At 36.2% G+C, this 23,496-nt stretch overlaps 1 protein-coding gene across 2 annotated transcripts in view; it reads left to right on the plus strand.

Moving 5' to 3' along the window:
• PDS5A (PDS5 cohesin associated factor A) overlaps positions 1 to 23,496 on the plus strand; it is a 131,304-nt gene that overhangs the window by 91,072 nt on the left and 16,736 nt on the right. For both annotated transcript variants that reach the window (XM_069495176.1, XM_069495175.1), the window contains exons 21-28: positions 765 to 923; positions 3,281 to 3,349; positions 4,482 to 4,618; positions 7,766 to 7,889; positions 8,157 to 8,361; positions 8,840 to 8,954; positions 21,012 to 21,144; positions 21,822 to 21,941. In XM_069495176.1, the coding sequence (XP_069351277.1) occupies positions 765 to 923; positions 3,281 to 3,349; positions 4,482 to 4,618; positions 7,766 to 7,889; positions 8,157 to 8,361; positions 8,840 to 8,954; positions 21,012 to 21,144; positions 21,822 to 21,941 (1,062 nt within the window). The remainder of the gene's footprint in view (positions 1 to 764; positions 924 to 3,280; positions 3,350 to 4,481; positions 4,619 to 7,765; positions 7,890 to 8,156; positions 8,362 to 8,839; positions 8,955 to 21,011; positions 21,145 to 21,821; positions 21,942 to 23,496) is intronic.

The following is a 23,496-nucleotide window of genomic DNA, read 5'->3' on the forward strand; positions in this document are numbered from 1 at the left end:
GGTTTGATGAAGATGGGAGCTAAATTTTTTTTTAAGCTATTTATAGGTAGTTCTACCCTAGGACATAAATTCCTTGGGAGCAGGGATTCTGTCTATTCAGCAGTGTATTTCCAGCCTTTAGGTCGGGTTATATGTTCAAATGCTTCATATTGAAGGATGTTGTATGTCTGTGTTAGAACATTTTACTTAATTTTAGCCTTTTATGTTCAGTTGTCCATTTATGCTTAGAATGTGTTTAGTAGATGGCTTTTAACAACCCAGTTTAAAGTACCTAACAACCCTACCTCAAAATTAATCCTGTTTCCCTTTCTTTACATGTAATCTTTGGCCTGATTTTGTGTTAGAAAGATATTCTTATTATCATAAATTGGAGATAGTGTGAACAGAACCCAGTGAATTCTTATTTTTATGATTCAAGGTCATTTAAAATGTCCCACAGGATAAGAAGTTCACCAACATAGCAAACCTTTTGTTGTAGATGGGTTGAAAATAATGCTGATTTGATGAATCAGAAACATTCTTGTTTTTACTTCTTTTAATAGGCTTTATTTTTTTTCTTTTATCTTTTTGCCACATTCTGTCAATCATAAAATTTTAGTAGGTGAATTAAGAAGCAAGTGTCTAATGTGGTTGAAGTTAGTTATCATATCATTAAAACAGATTGGTTTGGGCATAATAAATTCAGGACTCGGGAAAATTTACTGTTTCTGTAGAATGTATGTTTACGAAACAAATTGGTAATTTTGTCTGTATTATTTTTATAGCCACTCAGTAGGAGTCTGAATGCTGACGTACCAGAACAACTTATAACTCCATTAGTTTCACTGGGCCACATTTCTATGTTAGCACCAGATCAGTTTGCTTCCCCAATGAAATCTGTAGTAGCAAATTTTATTGTGAAAGATCTGCTAATGAATGACAGGGTAAGTTCCTCATTTATTAAATTTAAAATGGTGAGATTAAGACTATTTACATCTTTGTTTATCACAGAAACACTTTCATTCCGCTCTACAATAGATTCTCTTTTCCTTTTAAATTATTGTATATTAGCCCTTCTTATTTATTTACTAAATTTCCAAATGACTTCCTGATTTCAGGGTAGCTATTAATAGAAAGAAAGAAAAAATGAGAAGATGAGATGAGGCAGTCATGAAATAAAATATAAGTCAGATGCTATTATCCTGACCTTTGAAGTACAGTTTACAATTTTCTGGGGTGCTAGAATTTTATTTTAGTAAACATTATTAAAATGTAAGTGGATTTGATTTTTGACTAGTTTTTTTACTACATTGCACTTTTGGCACTAGATTCATTGAAGTGTGTGTGTGTGTGTGTGTACTGATTTATTACCTCCGAGTTTGAACCCAGGAATGTATATATTGAAAGGTCTCCTTGAGTGATTTCTGAAACACCTCTTGATTATGAATCACCACTTTACCAAATGTATCTAAATTAAAGAGTAATTGAATAGACACAAACTATTCTTACATGCTGGGTTATTGTGTATGGCTTTCAATTAAGTGCTAACTTACTGCAAATCCAACTTATCCAAACATCTCTAACCCACCCACAAAGTCTAGTAGTCTTGAGCCCTCAATATCAGGAAATTAAAAAGAAAGACACCTGCTAGTGCACTTTCTGTACCCACATCCCCCCACCGTTTGAATGCAATAGACAAGGAAGGAAGAACATGACCTAGGTCTCATTTCCCATCCTACACAGCCATGCTGTTGTGTGCACTCTTGATAGATGTAGCTGTCAACAAATGTGAAATTTAAGACACCTCTTAGATGATGACTTAATTGTTGATAGATCATATTTTAAGATAGTCTTTCTTTATTATAGTAAAATATATGTAATGTAAAATTTGCCACTTTAACTGTACAGTTCACTGACATTTTATATATGTATCTCCACATTGTTGCCTAATCACTACCATCCACCTCCAGAACTTTATCACCCCAGACAGAAACTGTACCCTTTAAGCAATAACTCCGCATTCTAACCTATCCTAGCGCCTCGTAACCTTTATTCTTTCTGGCTCTATGAATTTGCCTATTCTAGATATCTCTTATACAGTATTTGTCTTTTTGTGTCTGGCTTATTTCACTGAGCATGTTTTCCAGGCTCATCCATGTTGTAGTATGTATCCAAACTTCATTCCTTTTATGGCTGAATAATCCTCCTTGTATGTTAATATATTCCACATTTTGTTTATCTGTTCATCTGTTGATGGATATTTGAGTCATTTCCACCTGGTAGCTATTGTGAGTAATACTGATAGGAACATTTGAGCCCCTGTTTTCTGGTTGATTGAGTCTACACCTAGAAGTAAAATTACAGGGTCCCACGGTCATTCTATAATTGAACTTTTTGAGGAATCACCAGACTGTTTTCCACAGTGGCTGTACTATTTTACATTCCCACCAGCAAAACATGAGGTTCCAGTTTCTCCACATCTTAAACAACACTTGTTGTTTTCCTTTTTTTAAAAATGATAGCCATGCTAGTAGGTGTGAAAGTAGTATCTCATTGTGGTTTTAATTTGCAGTTTCCTAATGAATAGTGATGTTCAGGATCTTTTCCGTGTGCTTATTTGCCATCTGTATATCTTCTTTGGAGAGCTATCTATTAAAGTGCTTTACCCACTTTTAATTGCATTGTTATTATTTTTTAATATTATGATACCATTTTGCAGTTAGATGCATTATTTGTTATTGCTAAGTTTTAACGGATCTTTACATTTTCTGAATATTAAACCCTTTTCAGATATTTGCCAAATCCAAGATCATGAAGATTTCCCCTATGTCGCCTTCTAAGAGTTTTATAATTTTAGCTCTTAAATTAAGATGGTCCATTTTGAGTTAATTTTTGCATATGGGGTAAGATAGTGGTCCAGCTTCATTCTTTTGCTTGTGGATATCCGGTTTTCCAGCATCATTTGTTGAAGAGACTGTTCTTTCCCCAAAGATTGGTCTTGGCCTCCTTGTCAAAAACAAATTGGCCATATATGCAAGTGTTTTCTGGGTTCTCTCTTCTATTCCTGTGGTCAGTATGTCTATTCTTATGCCTGCACCAGCCATATTATTTTGATTACTATAGGTATAGTAAGTTTCAAAATTGGAAAGTATGACTCTTCCAACTTTGTTCTTTTCTAAGTTCTGGTTCATGACTTTCCTGTAGGTTACTCAGAGCCTGTGTTGATTAGCATGAAAAACTTAATGAGCAAAAACTTAAAATTTTTTCTTTCTAAAAGCTAAATTTATTCAATTGTCTACAGTCTACAGGAGAGAAGAATGGAAAATTATGGTCTCCAGATGAAGAGGTTTCCCCTGAAGTACTGGCAAAGGTAAATTTGTGTAGGTCTTGATAACGTTTATGTTGAAAACAGGAACATTTGTAGGTATCCTTTTTTTTTTTTTTTTAACCTAATAGTTAAGCATTTTTAATGAAGTGCTTTATTTTAAAATCCTTAGCAAAAAGTTGTTTGATTCTCGGGGATATTGTAGTTGTTACTATTTATTGTATACGTATACATCGATGTCTTCTGCCTCTTAAAACAATCTCAGTGAGGCTGTCTTACACAGAGATTGTAGAATATTAGTGCTCAAAGTAACTCAAACCTAACCCTACCACTGCTATCTACAAACATATGAATGTTAACGTGGCAAAGATAGGTGATTGTCACCAAATTGGTGACATTTGATAGATACAAATTAAGCCTCAAGCTGATTTTTAAAGTGGGTTTGAGATTTAAAATAAGAGATTATATCATGTTGTTTGATAATCTGTTTCACTTTGTGTAGCTTCGTTGTCTTCATATATTCATTCTATCAATTCCTTTTTTTCTAGGTTGTCAATAAATATAGTGAATACTACTTAAATTTTTTTGGCTAGTTTTTTCACATATGCTGGTAATAGTCTTTTGAGTAAAGGTCTCCAACTAATTATGCCTACAAATAATATGGAAACGCCAGTTTTTTTGGTTAGAATGTTAAGTGAGACAGAATCAAACTTGGTGGTTTCTTCAAAGTAGTTTTTTTCTACAAAAAATATGAAAGCCTATCTGAATTGTTTTTAATCACTGTAATCAATATAAAGTATATATTTTTGAATAATCTAAAAATCTTAGGCAAGTGTTTAAGTGTGAAAAGCCTGAGTTCTGCATCCAGACTTTCAGCAAATTATCACAGTAATGTGTCTCAGTTGCCTTACCTATTGGGAAAAAAGACTACCTCCCTCGTAGAGTTTTGTGGGATATGAAATAAGTTAGTACATTTACAGCTCTAAGAAAAGTACCTGGTACAGATTAAACACAGAATACATAGTAGTTATTATTACTGTTACTATCCAGTAGACTTGTTTAATAAAACATGGCTGCTGCTGAGCATAATCTCATTAATCTAGTAGGTATAAATTGATCTTCCCTTTAATTAGAATTTTAAGTTGCTTTCTTTTTTTAGCATGTTAATATTTTATAGGTACAGGCAATTAAACTTCTGGTAAGGTGGCTGTTGGGTATGAAAAACAACCAGTCTAAATCTGCCAATTCAACTCTTCGGTTATTATCAGCGATGTTGGTTAGTGAGGGTGACCTGACAGAGCAAAAGAGGATCAGGTGAGATTTTTCTATATTTCCAATTTTCTGAGCTCAGAAATTTTCATAGAGTTTCCATAGGAATTATTTACCTGATTAATACTACATGATGTAATTTCACCATGTGTTCTGGAATTAAATTTTATATACTCAGGGTTCATCTTTGTACTAGTATATTATTCTTCACTCCTAAAGACTATGAATTTTTTCCCAGTAAATATTTAGTCATAATCACTATAGTCTAATGTTAAAGTTAGTGTGAACATTTGGTTCAATTAAACAGGTATTTTTTGAATTTCTACTCTTTGCAAAATACTATGAAAAGCATTACAGCAAAAACAGATAAGAAAAGTCCCTGCCTTCAAGGAACTTACCCTGCAGTGAAGTGATTAAATAAATGGAGTGACTTGAGTGCCATGAAAGGAATTAAAATTTTAGTTGTGGTTCAAAGAAGGGAGAGACAAAGCCTCTTTGTGGTTCTACAAATGCAAAAAGAAAACAAAATTGTTAACATTTCTACATATTTTCACTCTTCAAATCTATAAAATTGCCATCTTGTTTCTATTCCTTTTAAGATGGAAACAAAAGCTCAATTTTTCATGATCTTTGTTTCTTTCAAATCCTTGATTTACTAGGGGCCAAGAGCACCAACAGAGATAACTAAAGAATTCTACTTGTGATACATTACTTTTTTTTGAGACAGAGTCTCACTCTGTTGCCTTGGCTGGAGTTCAGTGACACAATTTCTCACTGCAACCTTGAATGCCTGGGCTCACATAATTCTTCCCACCTCAGCCTCTCACGTAGCTAGGACTCTAGGTGTGCACCACCACATCTGGCAATTTTTCTTTTCTTTATGTTTTGTAGAGATGGGAACTCGCTGTGTTGTCCAGAGTGGTCTTGAACTTTTGGCCCCAGTCATTCCTCCTGCCTCAGCCTCCTAAAACACTGGGATTACAGGCATGAGCCACTGTGCTTGGCCACATTTCTATTTTAAAATATGTAGTAGAGCAGTGGTCCTCAACCTTTTTGGCACCAGGGACCAGTTTTATGGAAGATGGAAGACAACTTTTCCACAGAACTGGGGGGACCTGGGGGACCACAGTGTTAGAGGAAAGAGGTTTAATCATTCATTTATACATTCAGTATTTATTGAACATTATCAGATACTAAGTATTGCTATGCTGTTTATTTTTAATTTTTAAAATTATTATGATTATTATTATTATTATTAGAGATCTCGCTATGTTGCTGGCCTCAAACTTCTGGGCTCAAGCAGTCCTCCCACTTCTGTCTTCCAAGAAGCTGGGACTACAGGCGCATACCACCACGCCTCACTGCTGCATTATTTAAAGATACAAAAATCCCCAACCCAAGGAACGTGCAGTCGTGCAGTCTAGTGGAGGAGACAGGATATGAGCAATTACAATAGATTATACTTAATGCTTTGCTAAATTGTAGAAAATCTCAGAAATTATTTTTATCATAGAATAAGCCAGAAGTAGCCTTTTATCAACAGACTGATCATTAGAGGTGAGTTAGGGATGACGCAAAGCTTTAAATTTGGAGTAACTGTACAGTATATGGCAAAGTCACAATAATGAGCTCTTACAAATGAAGGATCTCAAATAGAGATGAAAACTGTATCAGTTTACCTGAAAAAGTTTAACATAACTTAATGTAGCAAATACAATTTAAACCTAAGTGGTACTTCTTTTGACCATCAAATCAGAAAGAAAAATTTTTTTAATGCAATTGTGGAAATGGGTTTCCTCCTTACTCCTGTGAGTATAAATTGGCACAGTCTTTGTAGGACCGTTGGGTGTTTTGTATCCAGATCCTTAAAAATGTTTTTAATCCTTTGACTGTTTTTTAAAATCATGAAATAATAAAAATCATACAAAAATATAAACGTAGACATGTTCATTCCAGCATTATTTACCATCACACACACAAAAAAATAGAATGTTTAACTATGGAACACCACCCATATGGAATGTTAGATCCTAATTAGAAATTATATGTAGCATGATTATTAGCTTGGGCTTGAGGATTAGAAACTTGTACAACTCTACACTCCATTTATTAGCTGTGTAAACTTGTATAAAACACTTACCTTTCTCTAAGCCTCAATTTTGTTATCTTATAGAGTGAAAATTAATTGAGATAAAGTGTTTCATACACTGCATGGCACAGAGAAAGCTCTCAGATAATAGCTAGTATTTTCATTCCTGAGTCATCTGCTGCAGAAGCCATTTGTGGATCCCTCAGTGTTACCAGTATTCACATTAACAATCCTGTTGTCTGAGAGTGCCATGTTTTCTCCTCTGGTATGCTTAGGAATAGTCCCAGTGGGTTCAGGGTACCTTCTTCCATTTCCTAAAGTCATCAAAATATAAAAGCTATGTTGTGTTCCACATAGAAGTTGAAGTAGAAAGCCTGTCCTTCCACCCCATTCATTGTCACATTTTACCATTCAGGTAATAAAAGGTAATAAAAGTCCATGGCATGGCAACGCCTCATAGGTTCCATTTGAAAACTTCATTCTACAAATACAAGAAAGCCCCAGAAGCTAATACCTAAAACCAACACTGGCTCTCCTCTTCTTGTCCTTTCCTTTTAAGTATTTGTCTGATATCTCATCCCTACCTGTGGCCTTGCCATTTCAGCAGCCACGTATAGTATTAAGCTGGATTTCTGTTGAATTTCTATGTGTGTAGAGGTATATGCATAACAGAATTTGTAGGAAATAGATTTTAAATGGTGATAAGTGATTTTTAATTCTTTGGAGTTTTTTAAAATCAAATTTTCTACAATGAATATTCCTCTTAAAATGAGGGGTAGAGTTCCTGATATAAATGTTTCTTTCTAGCATTGCAATTAGTTTGCTTCAAGAGAAAGCACAGTTGCTTGGCTGTGCTGGAAGATCTAAGCTAGAGCATAACTAGGAATGAAGGCAGATAAAATTGTTATCAGAAAATCGCAATGATTTGAGCCTTTTACCCTGTCTTGAGTTCATGGACTTAAGGTAGCTTTCCCATTTTTATATATTATGTCATTTTAAGTATAAATTATCCTCTAAGGACCTTACATTAAAAAGGGATCAAAGCATTTTTATGAATGATAGTGGTTATAGGAAATGTTTATTTCTTTTTTGTTTGTTTATAGTAAATCTGATATGTCTCGCTTGCGATTAGCTGCTGGTAGTGCCATAATGAAGCTTGCTCAGGAACCTTGTTACCATGAAATTATCACGCCAGAGCAGTTTCAGCTCTGTGCACTTGTCATTAATGTAAGTAACAATCTCATTTTTATCAAGTATTTGTCTTCAAAGTTAAATACATTTAATTTCTGTGGATACAGGTCCATTTATTGTGTGGATATATGCACAAAAGGGATTGTTATTATTACCTATTTAAGTATTTCCTGTGTATTAAATTATTTATTTCCCCAGTGTAATTATCATTTTTTTGAACGAAGAAGACATAAAAATGCTTAAACTGCTTATTTTTACTAAATGTTAGCCAATTTAAGTATCTTTGTTTTTGTGCTGGTGTAGGATGAATGTTACCAAGTAAGGCAGATATTTGCTCAGAAGCTGCATAAGGCTCTTGTGAAGTTACTGCTTCCATTGGAGTATATGGCGATCTTTGCGTTGTGCGCCAAAGATCCCGTGAAAGAGAGACGCGCACACGCGCGACAGTGCTTGCTGAAGAACATCAGCATCCGCAGAGAGTACATCAAACAGAATCCAATGGCTACTGGTAAGTAACTGGGAAAGTTCCTGTTGAGCAAATACATCTTGTGAATGTATCAATTTGTGGGTTTTTTCATGTATTTCTATTATAGTTTATAATAAACTGGGAGTTTTATGGAATGCTGTCATTGCAGTTATGGCATATTGAAAAACTGAAATCCTGAGTCCTGTTTATATCATATAAAACTGTTTTGAGTAGCTGCATTTTTCTTATGGGATCAGCAGTGTGCTTTGATTTGAACAAATTGCTCAGATGTCAGAGTAAATAATTTTTTCCTAGGTTTGCCAGAGACCCACTGGGTGTATCCTTTGGCTTTAAATTCTTTAACTGAAAAAAAAATTCAATATTTAGATACCATGTTGCCTCTACTTTAGAAATGACTGAGGAAAAAAATGGAAATGTGAGTGGTTAGAACTCAAACCCAGGAAGGATTTTATAACAGCTATTATTATTGTTGTTGTTAATAATTATGTTTTCACTTTAGAGAAATTATTATCACTGTTGCCTGAATATGTAGTTCCATACATGATTCACCTGCTAGCACATGATCCAGATTTTACAAGATCACAAGATGTTGATCAGCTTCGTGATATCAAAGAGTAAGTTATGTTGTTTTTCAACAATCTGAAAAATTATTTTTGCTTTTTTAAAAAGCTGAATTTTTTTCCTGTTATTCCCATTAGAATAAAAACCTTTTTATGTTTTTGGTCATTTATTGTAAACTGTAAGTTTCGGCTTTCAAAATTGTTCACATCTAACAAGTTCTTTTTGGTTGTTTTTGTTTCCTGTTTGCTGTTAGTTAGATGTCTTAAGTCTTTGAAGTAGGTCAGTTTGGTTATTTTAGTTTTTATATTATATGATTTTTACTGTTTATATTAAGATGGGCTTCATTTACATCAGTTTGATAATATACAAAGGCATGTAATAAAAATGTCTCTCCTTAAAAGTAAACTTCATTTGCAACCTCAAAAGACAAATACCTTAAAAATAGGGGCCCATACATGAAATTATTCTGTGGCAGAACTATAGTAATACAAAATTAGATTTGATACACTAGTCAGAGATATTTTTCTCTAGTGGGAAGACAGGCAAATAAACAATTATATAACCCTTGATTAAGATGTGTTATTTATATAAAATAGAATTTTGTACGTGATATAGGGTCAAAGAGTGACAGAGGCAAAGGATTATCTACAAATGACCTTTAAGAAACATTAAAGCAATATTTACTTTCTTTCCTTATTGTTGTTTTTGCTTTGTACTCATAAATTGGTACTTTCAGCTTATATTTAAAGTATTAAAAATTTTTATGTGGGGCTGTTAAGTCTTACTGCTTTTCTTATTTGAGATTTCAATCAACATTTATCTCTGCTTCCTATAGCTTCACTCACTAAAATGGTATCAAAATCTTAACTGTTGGAAGACATGAAGAAGCCACATAGTTAGGTTTCAAAAGACATAGGTTCTAGTCCCAGCTATGTAAATAAAAACTTTACTTCTCTCTCTCCCCACACCCCCCTTCTTCTTTTGAGACAGAGTCTTGCTCTATTGCCCAGGCTACAGTGCCATGACATCAGGTAGCTCACAGCAACCTCAAACTCCTGGGCTCAAGTGATCTTCCTGCCTCAGCCTCCCGAGCAGCTGGGACTACAGGCATGTGCCACCATGCCCGGCTAATGTTTTCTATTTTTGGTAGAGATGGGGTCTCGCTCTTGCTCAGGCTAGTCTCCAACTCCTAAACTCAAGCGATCCTCCCACCTCAGCCTCCCAGAGTGCTAAGATTACAGTCATGAGCCATCGTCCCCAGCCTTAAACTTTTTTATGTAGAGACATAATCATACTCTTGCTCAGGTTGGTCTCGAACTCATAGCTTCAAGTAGACCTCTGGCATTGGCCTCCAAAAGTGTTAGCATTACAGGCGTGAGCTACCATGCCCGGCCTATATTTGTATGCTATTTGCAAATTCTATTTCTTGCTTAAAGAATGACTTTTATTAAGGGATTTTTCAGAAAATCCTTTTATAAAATGAAAAAGTGATGTATGTACTTACATAGAATACAAAGTCTATGTTAGAGGACCTTTGAGTTGTATTTAAATTGCAAGACAAATTCATATAGAAGAAGGATTAGACTTATGAGAGGTAGCTATGATATAGGAAGAGTACTGCAGTACCTGAAATAGAACTGAAATGAGTGGCACATATTTTTTGTTCTTTTCTTTTCTTTCTTTTTTTTTTTCTCGTGCAACATTGTCTCACGAGATTGCATGGGATAGAGTGCAGTGGTGTCATCATAGCTCACTGCAGCCCCAAACTCCTGGGTTCAAGCAGTCTTCCCACCCCAGCCTCCCAAGTGGCTGGGACTACAGGCATGAGCTACCATGCCTGGCTAATGTTTCCATTTTTGTAGAGATGATATCTTATTCTTGCTCAGACTAGTCTCGAACTCCTGGCCTAAAGTGATCCTCCCACCTCAGCCTCCCACAGTGCTAGGATTATGGGTGTGAGCCATCATGCCCAGCCTGAGTATCTTTTTAAAAAATTTTTTCCTTAATGCATAATTATACACATTTATAGGGTACATGTGATATCTTAATACATACATATATGTACTCATCAAATCAGGATAATTAGGGTATCTATCACCTAAAACATTTATTATTTCTTTATATTAGGAACAGTCATGCTATTTTGAAAGATACAATAAATTATTGTTAACTATAGTCACCCAACTGTGCTATCAAACACCAGAATTTATTTCTTCTAACTATTTTTGTACCCATTAACCAACCTCTCTATCCCCATTTTCCCAACCCTTCTCAGCCTCTGGTAACCACCATTCTACTCTCTACCTCTATGAGATCCACTTTTTTAGCTCCCACACAAGAGTGAGACTATGTGATACTTGTCTTTCTGTGCTTGGCTTATTTTACTGAACATAATGACTTCCAGTTCTATCCATGTTACTGAAAATGACAGGATTTCATTTTTTTTTTGTGGCTGAATAATTTTCCATTGTATATATATGCCACATTTTCTTCTTTTTGAAACAGAGTCTTGTTCTGTTGCCCAGGCTAGAGTGCCGTGGTGTCAGCCTAGCTCACAGCAACCTCAAACTCCTGGGCTCAAGCGATCCTCCTGCCTCAGCCTCCCGAGTAGCTGGGACTATAGGCACACGCCACCACACCCGGCTAATTTTTTCTATTTTTAGTTGTCCAGCTAATTTCTTTCTATTTTTAGCAGAGGCAGGGTCTCACTCTTGCTGAGGCTGGTGCCATGGTGTCCAGCCTAGCTCACAGCAACCTCAAACTCCTGATAAGTGATCGGATTACAGGCATGAGCCACCACGCCCAGCCTATATGCCATTCATCCATTGATGGGTACTTAGGTTGATTCCAGATCTTGGCTATTGTGAATAGTGCTGTGATAAACATGGAAATGCAGATGTACTGTACTCTTTGATGCATTGTACTCTTTGATGTACTGATTTCCCTTTGGATATATACCCAATAGTGGGATTGCTCGATTATATGGTAGTTCCATTTTTAGTTTTTTGAGGAACCTTCATACCGTTTTCCATAGTAGCTTTAGCATGGTATCCCTGCTGGTTGGTGCACTGAGTAGCCACCAGGATCTGAGCTCCATCAGTGCCTCACTCTGTCCCCAGTTCATCCTGGGTGGTTCTGCCCACTTGGCAGTCCAAATGGTTTCTGTGGGACGGGACTGGAGTGTGTTTCCCTTGAAGATTCTCAGATTAGTGGGGAGATCAAATGTCTACCTGTGATCCCCTCCTCTCACTTTGGAAATCATAGGTCTAGGGAAATTCTCTGTGAGTGGCATTATGACTTGAGAGAGGGCATCATGGCTTGAGAGAGGGAATGGCACAGTCTGAAATGGCCATTTCTCTTACCAGTCATGGCTTCTCTCAGTTCTGAGGTGTTTCTGCTTCTCTCCCTACTTCTGGTGTATTCAGGGTGGTATTCTAGTTTTTTAATAGTTTCTAGTTGTATTTTTGTTGGGAGGGATGTCAGGGGAGCTTCTTATTGGGCCATCTTGCTGACATCACTCCCACTGTTGATTATCTTTAAACATTTTAAGTTAGCACATAATTTCAAGTGCTAAATAATGTTTTTCAAAATGTGATTATTTAACTTAATGGAAATTAGTAACTTGTCAGAAGAAATTTTTTTAATTGTGGTAAAGTATATATAAAATTAACAAAATTTGCAGTCTTTACCATTTTTAAATATACAATTAAGCAAAGAAATATCCAAGTACTTTGCACATTCTTTCATTGGGTTATTTTTGTTATTGAGTTGTAGGAGTTCTTTATATATTTGGGTATATGATTTAAATTCTTGAAAGTATCCTTTGATGCACAAAAGTTTTCAGTGAAGCCCAGTTTATTTTTGTTGTCTATAGAGTACTTTTTAAAATCATATTTAAGAAACCAGATCCAAGTTCATGATTTTTTATTTTTTTTAAGACTTTTATAGTTATAGCTCTTAAGAACTTTGATCCATTTAAAGTTAATTATTTGTATATGGTATAAGATAAAAGTTCAGATTGATTCTTTTGCTTGTTGATACTCATTTTTTCAGCACTCTCTATTGAAAAAACTGTTCTTTCCCCGAAATGTTGATCTTGGCGCCCTTGTCATATATCAATTGACCATATATTCAAAGTGTTTATTCCTGGGCTCTCAATTCTGTTCAAGAATATGTCTGTTCTGACTGGGCGCAGTAGCTCATGCTTGTAATCTAGCACTCTGGGAGGCCGAGGCGAGAGGATCGCTCAAGGTCAGCAGTTCAAGACCAGCCTGAGCATGAGTGAGACCCCGTCTCTACTAAAATATAGACAGATATTAACCTCAACAACTAAAAATATAGAAAAATTAGCCAGGCATGGTGGCGCATGCCTGTAGTCCCAGCTACTCGGGAGGCTGAGGCAGGAGGATTGCTTGAGCCCAAGAGTTTGAGGTTGCTGTGAGCTAAGCTGACGCCACGGCACTCTAGCCCGGGCAACAGTGAGACTCTGTCTCAAAAAAAAAAAAAGAAAGAAAGAAAAGAAAAGAAAGATACTTCCTTACCAATTTAGATAGCTTTTCTTTCTCTTGCCTAATCTCTCTGGCTAGAAATTCCAGTACTAGTATGTGCTGCCACACCCAACTAATTTTTAAAAATTTTTTTGTAGAGACGAGATCTCACAGTGTTGCTCAGGCTGGTCTCGAACTCCTGGGCTCAAGTGATCCTCTTGTCTCCCAAAGTGCTGGGATTACAGGCATGAGCCACCACACCTGCTATTCTTCTTTTTCTGGGTCCTTAAGATGTACAGTTAGGTAATTGATTGAGATCTTGTTTTTTAATGTACAAAATTCACAGCTCTAAATTTCCTTCTTAATACTATTGTTGTATCCATATACTTTGGATGTATGTTGTATGTTGTATTTTCATTCGTCTCAAGATATTTTATAAATTCCCTTGTGATTTCTTGTTTGGGCCATTGGTTAAGAATATGTGACTTAATTTCCATCTATTTGTGAGTTTTCCAGTTTTCTTTCTTTATTCTTATTTTTATTTTTTTTTTGAGACAGTCTCACTCTGTTGCCCAGGCTAGGGTGCCCTGGCATCAGCCTAGCTCACAGCAACTTTAAACTCCTGGGCTCAAGCAATCCTCCTGCCTCAGCCTCCCCGGTAGCTGGGACTACAGGCATGTGCCACCATGCCCGGCTAATTTTTTCTATATATTTTTAGGTGTCAGCTAATTTCTTTCTATGTTTAGTAGAGACAGGGTCTCGCTCTTGCTCAGGCTGGTCTCGGACTCCAGAGCTCAAACGATCCACCCACCTTGGCCTCCCAGAGTGCCAGTTTTACAGGTGTGAGCCACCACACCCGGCCTACCTGATATTTCTATACGTTATTGAAAATAGGGTATTGAAGTCTCTGGCTATTATTGTAAAACTATTTCCCCCTTAAATTCTGTCAATTTTTGTTTCATAGATTTTGGAGATCTGCTGTAGTTTGTATATGTTTCTTATGGTCATATCTTCTTGCTGGATTGACTTTTTGTCAATATCATCCTTTGTGGTCTCTTGCAGTCCTATTTTGACTTTAAATCTATTTTATGTAATAATAAAATAGCCACCCACCTTTCTTTTGGTTACTGTTTTCATGAAGTATCTTTTTCCATCCTTTTATACTAAAGTAATTATTGAGGAAGAAGGAGTTAGTTTTGCTGAATAGGTGTTTGTTTTCTGCATGTCTTATTTTTTTTTTTATTTTTGAGACAGAGTCTCACTCTGTTGCCCAGGCTAGAGCATAGTGGTCCCATCATAGCTCATTGCAACCTCAAACTCCTGGTCTCAAATGATCCTCCTGCCTCAGCCTCCTGAGTAGCTGGGATTATAAGCACACATCACTATGCCTGGCTAATGTTTCTATTTTTTGTGGAAATGGGGTCTCACTATGTTGCTAAGGCTGGTCTTAGACTCCTGGCCTCAAGCAGTCCTGTCACTTCAGCCTCCACAGTATTAGGATTATAGGCATGAGCCTCTGCATCCAGCCTTATTTGTTTTGTTTTTTGTTTCTGAATTCCTCTAGTATTGCCTCTTTTTTTTATTTAGTTTTTTTGTTGTTTTTTATAGTGGACTTTAGTTATTTTCTTAGTGGTTACCTTGGAGATTACAATTAACATCTCAAACTTATAACAACCTAGTTTGAATAATAGCAGCATAGTTCCAGTAGTATAAGGACACTGTGCTCCAGTACATCTCTGTCCCTCTCCCTTCTATTGTTATTGTCACAAATCACATCTTTACAAGTTGTGTTCCCATATATGTAGATTTATAATTATTGTTTTATGAATTTCCTTTTAAATCATATATGGAAAAAATAAGGAGTTACAAATCAAAATACAGTAATACCGGCTCCTATATTTTCCTATGTTTTTACATTTACCAGTGTTCTTTATTTCTTCTTTTTGGCATCAGGTTACTGTCTAGTGTCTTTTCATTTCATCCTGATGGACTGACTCACTGTAGCATTCCTTGTGTGACAGTTATACTGATAATTAACTCCGTTTGATTTTGTTTATTTAGGGATGTCTTAATTTCATTTTGATTTTTGAAGAATATGCAGGATATAGAATTCTTGGTTGACTGATTTTTTTTCTTTCAGATCTTGAAATACTCATCCCACTGCCTTGTAGCCATCATGGTTTCTGATGAGAAATCAGCTGTTAATGTTGTTGAGGCTCTCCTGTACATGAATCTCTTACTTCTTGCCACTTTCAAGAATCTCTCTTTATCTCTGTGTTTCAATAATTTAACTTTTAAAGTGTCTCAGTGTGGGTCTCTGAGTTTATTCTACTTGGAGTTCATTGAATAGCTTCTTGAATGTATAGATTCACGTCTTTCATCAAATTTGGGAAGTTTTGGGCCATTATTTCTTTAAATATTTTCCTGCCACTTTCTCTCTGTCAGGGAATTCCATGATATGTATGTTGGTGTATCTGATGGTGTCCTACAGGTTCATCAGGTTCTATTCCTTTTTTTTTTTTTTTTTTTTGCTCAGACTGAATATTTTCACTTGCCTTATCTGCAGATGTGCTGAATCTGCTCAACTCTACCACGGAACTCCTACAGTAAATTTAATGTCTTTTACTAGTAATTACAAAATCTGGACTTCCTTGGGGTTAGTTCCTGTGCAGATCTTTTTTTCCCCTCTCTATGAATTAGTCATATTTGCCTGATTCTTTATGTGACTTGTAGTTTTTTTGTTGGGAACTGGACATTTTAAGTACCATAATGTAGTAACTCTAAAAATCTGGTTCTTCCCCCTTCCTAGATTGCTTTTGGTTCTTGTGGGGCACAGTCTACCATTCTGACTTTTCCAAACCACTTTTTTTTGTAAAGTCTATATTCCTTGTTTTGTGTGGACCTTGAAGTTAGGGTTCTGTTGTCTATGTGGTCAGTGTGTGACCTGACAAAAGTTTCCCTCAATGTTGTAATTCAGCCCTCTCTCCCTCCATCAGGCACCACCCTGGTTGCTTTCTCCATGAAGTTCCAGAGTTATGAACAGTTGATTGTGATTGGTTTTTTCCAGCTCAATATTTGTTGTGTTGTTATGACTGACCCCTGAAGATTTTTACTCTGCCATTTTTTTGTGACATCAGTAGTAATGTATTTGAATGTGAAACTCATATTAAATATACCCTTTAGTGTTTAATAATGACATTTCTCCTTGTACTGATATTCAGCAAGAAAAATTGAAGATAGATTTGTTAAGAGGAAAGTAATTATTCATAATCCTAACTCCTAAAAGCATTTTATTGCTAATCACAATTTTTTAGTATCTTTCCACACTTTTTCCTCTATTTGTACATACCTTATTAATAAATATTTATGGACTACTTTCAGTGTACCAGGTGCCTGCTAGGTTCTTAGGCTTAGAAGGTTATAAAATATGGACATCAGGCTGGGCGCAGTGGCTTACACCTGTAATCCCAGCACTTAGGAAGGCGAGGCAAAAGTATCACTGGAGACCAGGAGTTCCATACCGGCCTGGGCAACATAGCAAGACCCCATGTATACAAACAAATTTTTTTTAATTAGCCAGGCATGGTGGCACATGCCTTAGTCTAGCCACTCAGGAGGCTGAGGCTGGAGGACCTTTTGAGCCCAGGAGTTTGAGGTAGGTTGAGGTTGTAGTGAGCTATGATGATGCCACTGCACTCTAGCCTAGGCTACAGAGTGAGACCCTCTCTTAAGGAGGGGAAAAAGAGGACCCCTTGGGGGCCAAAGGAAAAGCAGTATGATATTAAAGAAAGAAAATATTTTAAATGTGTTAAGGACAGTCAAATGGTCAAGAACCAGCTGGCATTTATTGGCTTTTTATTATGGTGTCAAGTATACTACAAATATTTAATCCTCAAAACAGTTCCTGGGATAATTACTATTTTTCCCATTTTACAAATGAAAATGCCAGCAAGGGTAAAGTCACACAGCTAACAAGTACCCTTTTGTTTTCTTTCTTTCTCTCTTTTTTTAAATTAAACCTTAGAAGTATAGTGCCCTTCAAATTTAGCAATAAAACACTCACTATAACCTTGGCAGGAGCAGCTGCAGTAAAGCAATGCAAGTGATAGCCAAATTGCCAAAGGATAAGGAATAGAGATAGTGTAGACAGATCTTTAAAGGAACTGGCAGGGGTAGCAATAGGAAGTCTCTGGAAAGAGCCCAAATATGGGGTGTGGTTGTAGGGATGGTAATAAACTGAGGTGAAATATTCAAAAGGAAGAATGGATGGGATCCTACGGCTAGGTACAGGGAGGGGAGGGCAGTGAAAATAATGGTCCAGGATTGATGTTAAGAAGTTTAGGAAGTCTCATCTAATGACTTTTGTTTCTGTATGACATAGGGGTGGGTCTTTGCTGGTGGGTGAGGTGGTAGAATCAGATATTAGTAGAATAAAGACTGAAAACAGCTGCTGTGAATAAAAATCCTGACTGGTGATACATAGGATAGGAGGTTAGCATCAGGTGCAAAGATAAAAATCTTAAATTTGTAATAATTATATCAAGCTTCTCAGCTACATGATTTTCCTCTAGCAGTAAACATTGGGAATGTATTAAATAGCTCTCAAGAAGCCAAAGACTTGGATTGTTCTTGAGTTTTTCAAAGCAAGGTTACCAGAAGGAAAATTGGTAAGAGAGTTTTCTAAAGAGTGATAAAAATGTTGGCTCATGGAGTATAAACTAGAAAAGGAAAGGAGGAAAGGGTGGCGGAATAGAGTGCAAGGAGGATAAGGGTTGGAAAATTAGCAAGACTGACACCCTGAAAGTTCTCATGAGGTCAAAGAACATGGCTTCATAGTACAAGATTCTGAAGGAAAACGAAAGAAAAGGAAGTATCCAGAAGGTGGGATATTTGAATTTATTATTTCACAGGTGGACCAGTACTAAGGATTGACAAGACCTAGGAATGTCTAAGTGAGTAGAGTGCCTTAAGCAAAGGTAAAATTTACCATAAATGAAGCAATCAAGGAACTAGGAAGTAAAGTATTGGATGGTCTTCCCTGAAAAATGGCAGAACTTAAGGGTGGAGTTCAGAAAAATTATAATCCAGAAACTGAATGCAAGGAAGGAGCATAGGTAGATTTACAGATGACATTGAAAAGGAGAGGATGGTAGAATCAGCCAAATGGCTTAAGTTTCCTAGGAGTAATTTTATACAAAGGTGGAAGAATAACTGGAATCAGCATTGGGAAAGATAGGGGCTGAACCCACTCTCCAACCCTAAGTATGCAACATCAAATGGAATGAGCACCTGTAACTTGAGCGGGGTACAAGGCAAGTGTTCTTGGGGTGAGGGAAAGCTTGGTTTCAGTTATGGCAAAAGGGTGATGAGCATTCATTAAAGTTTGTTTTCTATGGAAAGTGTGTTCCAGAGAGCTCAGTGAAAAGACTGGGAAGGAGAGGAGTTAGCTCTGTTGGATAAGGCAATAGGCAACACAGCATTATGGAAATCTGTGTGCTATGGTGCGCAAACATTAATGATTATGTTTCTTGGACAGCGTTCAGGATACAAGTGGGAAACATGGCCCCAAAGATTCAACTTACTACAGTTTCACAAAAATGTAATCTTGATATCTGTATTGTGTATTTTTTTGTAATACATATATGCATTATTTTATATTCTGTTTTAAAGATAACAATATATTGAACAACTTTCTAAGTACTAAAATTTATAGAACACATCTCTCATTGTTACATAACACATAGTCTTAGTATATTTGCATAAAATTAACATTGACATTCTTATCGTAGGTTATCATACTTTTTTTCAGTTGCTTCAAGTAAAGTCTGCATTATGTTGGAGCACATTTAAGTATTTTGTATATTTATATTTAAAGCCTTAGTGCAAGGTTATTAACAACTTCTCAAAGAAATGAGTCTAGTACTGAGACACAACACGAATGCATCCTCACCTTATCGCCTAAAACAGAGTAATTCTAACCCTATAGGGTTCTGTGTAAAGAGAACAAATGAATCTTCAAATTAATAGAAGTTCAATAGAATTCTCAGCCCAAAGAATTAGTGAAGTGTTTTTAGTGTTTACATAAACAAATAGAATCCCTCAAACTTGTAGAATTCATGGGCCCAATATTGTCATCTTTGTCCAGCACATAGTTGCTTAGGTAATGTTTATTGTATTTATTTTTTATTTTTTTGTTAAAAGTATAAAATCAGACCTGGTTTTAACCCTATTTCCATCTTTTTATCTCTGTACCTTAGGTCACTTAACCCTTCTAAAAAACTTTTAGAGAGGTTCTTTATCTGTAAAATGGGGGTGATTTTTCATATTCTTTATAGAGGTATGAGGATTAAATGAGAGTAATGTAAAGTACTTAGCCTAATGCCTAAGAGTAAGCATTCATTAAATATTAGCTACTTGTTATTGTATATGTATTTATTGTTATTCCTTATTCTCTTTATTTGATTTGTCCAGGATTCCAACAGCCATTTAGTATCTAAGTAGAGTTAACAACTCTTTGCCAAAGTTAGTAAATACTGTTGAAACTACCAAATATCATGTAAGCTGTTAAGCTAAATACCTAATGCCTTAAATGTCTCTTTAAACTTTATATGAGATAAACACAAAGAAGTTTACACGGAATATTATCAAATAATTTCTCCTTTGTTGCTGCAGTAAAGCAGTAATTCTGTGACTACCTAAGAACCATCCTGAGGACTTACTACAAACAGGCACCACCCCCAGATTTATTGATTTAAATTCCCCAAGTGATTCTAATGTTCAGCATGAATTGGGATTCACTTTTACTTAGAAATTCAAGCTACCGGCCAACATGGTGGCTCACACCTGTAATCCTAGCACTCTGGGAGGCCAAGGCGGGAGGATCGTTTGAGCTCAGGAGTTAGAGACCAGCCTAAGCAAGAGCGAGACCCCATCTCTCCTAAAAACAAAATAGAAAGAAATTAACTGGACTACTAAAAATATATAGAAAACATTAGCCGGGCATGGTGGCGCATGCCTGTGGTCCCAGCTACCCGGGAGGCTGAGGCAGAGGGATAACTTGAGCCCAGGAGTTTTGAGGTTGCTGTGACCTAGGCTGACGCCACGGCACTCTAGCCTGGCAACAGAATGAGACTCTGTCTCAAAAAAAAAAAAATTAATTAATTAATTAATTCAAGCTAGCACTTCAGACACTTAATGTGTTAAATGAGTATACAGTGACAAGTGGAAAACAGCAAAAATGGTTTGAGATGTGACCGCTTAGCTGAGTGGCTGGTTATCATACACATCAGCCTCATGGTACATACAGACTTGTATCTCACTCAGCAGAACTCCGTACCAATCGTAGACCCTCTGTATAGCTGACAAATAGTCAAAATGCCAAGACGTTGCTGTATGTTGGTTTGCTCATTATTGCCAAGTGTTAAGACATGTCACATCTAAACTTTTGGAATCCTATAGGGTGAGTCTTTATGTACCTCATGAAACTGCCAGAATTTCTCATGTTAAGCTATATTTTCGCTTTTAATATATTTTGTGATTTAATTTTCCATTTGAATTAAATATTAACAGGATAATATGTTTCTGTTAGTAGTTAGGGTTGTCTTTAACATGTTTACCATTTAGGTGCCTGTGGTTCATGCTTGAAGTTTTAATGACAAAGAATGAAAATAACAGCCATGCCTTTATGAAGAAGATGGCAGAGAACATCAAATTAACCAGGGATGCCCAGTCTCCAGATGAATCCAAGACAAATGAAGTAAGATGAGTGTTAGACCAGTGGATGTTAAAACCATGTTATCATGACCATTATGTAAGAATTTAAATTGCAGAATGTTTACAAAATATATTTGTAGTCAGTTATTGTATTTCATTACAAGTGAATTTCATTTTTGCAATCTTTAATACTCTGAAAAAGGCATTAAAACTTCTGCATAGTAGGAGGGTGGTAAGAATAGTGTACAATGGTGATGTCTTAGGAACTTCTAATAAGAGTTTTTTTTTTTTCAAGACAGGGTCTCACTCTGTCACCCCGGGTAGAGTGCAGTGGCATCATCATAGCTCACTGCAACCTCAAACTCCTAGGCTCAAGCGATCCTCATGCTTCAGCCTCCCGAGTAGCTGGGACTACACACAAGCACCACACGCTTGGCCAAGAGTTATTCTTTTTGTGTGCTTTCTTTGGTTTGTTTGTTTATTTTTAATGCATACTTAGCATACATGTTAAAGTAGAGGGATTTTGTTTTCTGTTTTTTGTTTTTTATCAAGAGGCTACATAAACAGTATTGAACAGAAATATGAAATGTTCAAGGAATAAGTAACAACCACATATCCTGCTTTTATTCGACTCTAATTTATGTGTTTGCTGGAATTGGCAATTGTGATTATTTTGCAACACTGAAAGTTACATATCTTTTTTTTTTTTTCCCTCCCTAGAAACTTTATACAGTATGTGATGTGGCTCTGTGTGTTATAAATAGTAAAAGTGCTTTGTGCAATGCAGATTCACCAAAGGACCCAGTCCTCCCATTGAAGTTTTTTACACAACCTGAAAAGGTAATTTTCTTTCACTCATTTTTCTACCACAATAAAGTGATTTAAATTTCACTTACTATCAACACTAGTGGCAAATATTGGATTGTCTTGACTATGGAGTAAAAAAATACCTCTGGGTTTATCAAGGAATGAGAGATTGTCTTCCACAGCCCTGAACAACATCATTCCCTGTAGAATAGTTGTTGCTCCTTCTGGGAATTTCTAGTATGAAGAGGAGTTTTCAGATTTTTTAAATTATTTTAATCTTGTTTTTTTTTTTTTTTTTTGTTGAGACAGAGTCTCACTTTGTTGCCCAGGCTAGAGTGAGTGCCGTGGCGTCAGCCTAGCTCACAGCAACCTCAAACTCCTGGGCTTAAGCGATCCTACTGCCTCAGCCTCCCGAGTAGCTGGGACTACAGGCATGCGCCACCATGCCCGGCTAATTTTTTTTTTTTTTTTGTATATATATATTTTAGTTGTCCATATAATGTCTTTCTATTTTTAGTAGAGACGGGGTCTCGCTCTTGCTCAGGCTGGTCTCGAACTCCTGACCTCGAGCGATCCACCCGCCTCGGCCTCCCAGAGTGCTAGGATTACAGGCGTGAGCCACTGCGCCCGGCCTATTTTAATCTTGTTTTATTAAAACAATGTTAGTATTTTTACAGACAAAAAATTTAAATATCTGGTCCAATATAAACATAAATATGGCTATATATGAAATAAAATGTTAGGGTTAATGGATTTGGTCTTGGCAATTGATAGTCTGGAATTCTAATCAACTACTTCTAACTTGAAGGACAAATTAACTCCTATAAGCCTCAGTTTCTTCATCTCTATAATGCAGGTGTTAATAATACATATGAACAATTACCAATATCTAGGTTTAAATGAAGAGTTTATCACATAGAAGTGTTCAGAAAATGGTATTAATAATACACATGGCACACTTATTTTGCTGTCAGTGAATTAAGTTTTCTATGTAAGTAAATTTTCCAGATAACCCAAGCTCTATAAGGTTTTCCAGCTAATTTGGATTTTTTAAAACTTTATTCTTTATTTTTGTGTGTGTGGGGGGGAGGGGTTTCTTTTGGGGTTTGTTTGTTTGTTTGTTTGTTTTTTGAGATGGGGTCTCCGTGTATCACCCAGGCTAATCTCGAACTCCTGGCCTCAAGTGATCCTACCATCTCAGCCTCATGAGTAGCTGGGGTTACAGGCATGACCCACTGCACCTGGCAGAACTTTTTAAAAATATCTTTTATTTATTCCGTTTAGGTGGTATTTTGTAGTTTGTTTAACTTTCCTGTGATTTATTCAAAAAACAGAATCCCCTGTTTTTAGGGGAGGCAAGGGCAATATATGTAACCTAAACTTTTGTACCCCCATAATATGCTGAAATAAAAATAAAAAGCAGAATGTCAAATATTTTTAATTGAAGAAAAATTCAGCATTTAAAACATTTTTACACATTTTCAAACCTATAGATATGCCTCAGTAACAACCCCCTTTGAGTATCCTGCAAAAGAACATTCTAGGAAATAGAGCTTCCTAATTTGAATGCTATACTTTGCTAAAATTT

This window comes from Eulemur rufifrons, chromosome 19, assembly GCF_041146395.1.
Source record: "Eulemur rufifrons isolate Redbay chromosome 19, OSU_ERuf_1, whole genome shotgun sequence".
In the NCBI taxonomy this organism is placed as follows: Eukaryota; Metazoa; Chordata; class Mammalia; order Primates; family Lemuridae; genus Eulemur; species Eulemur rufifrons.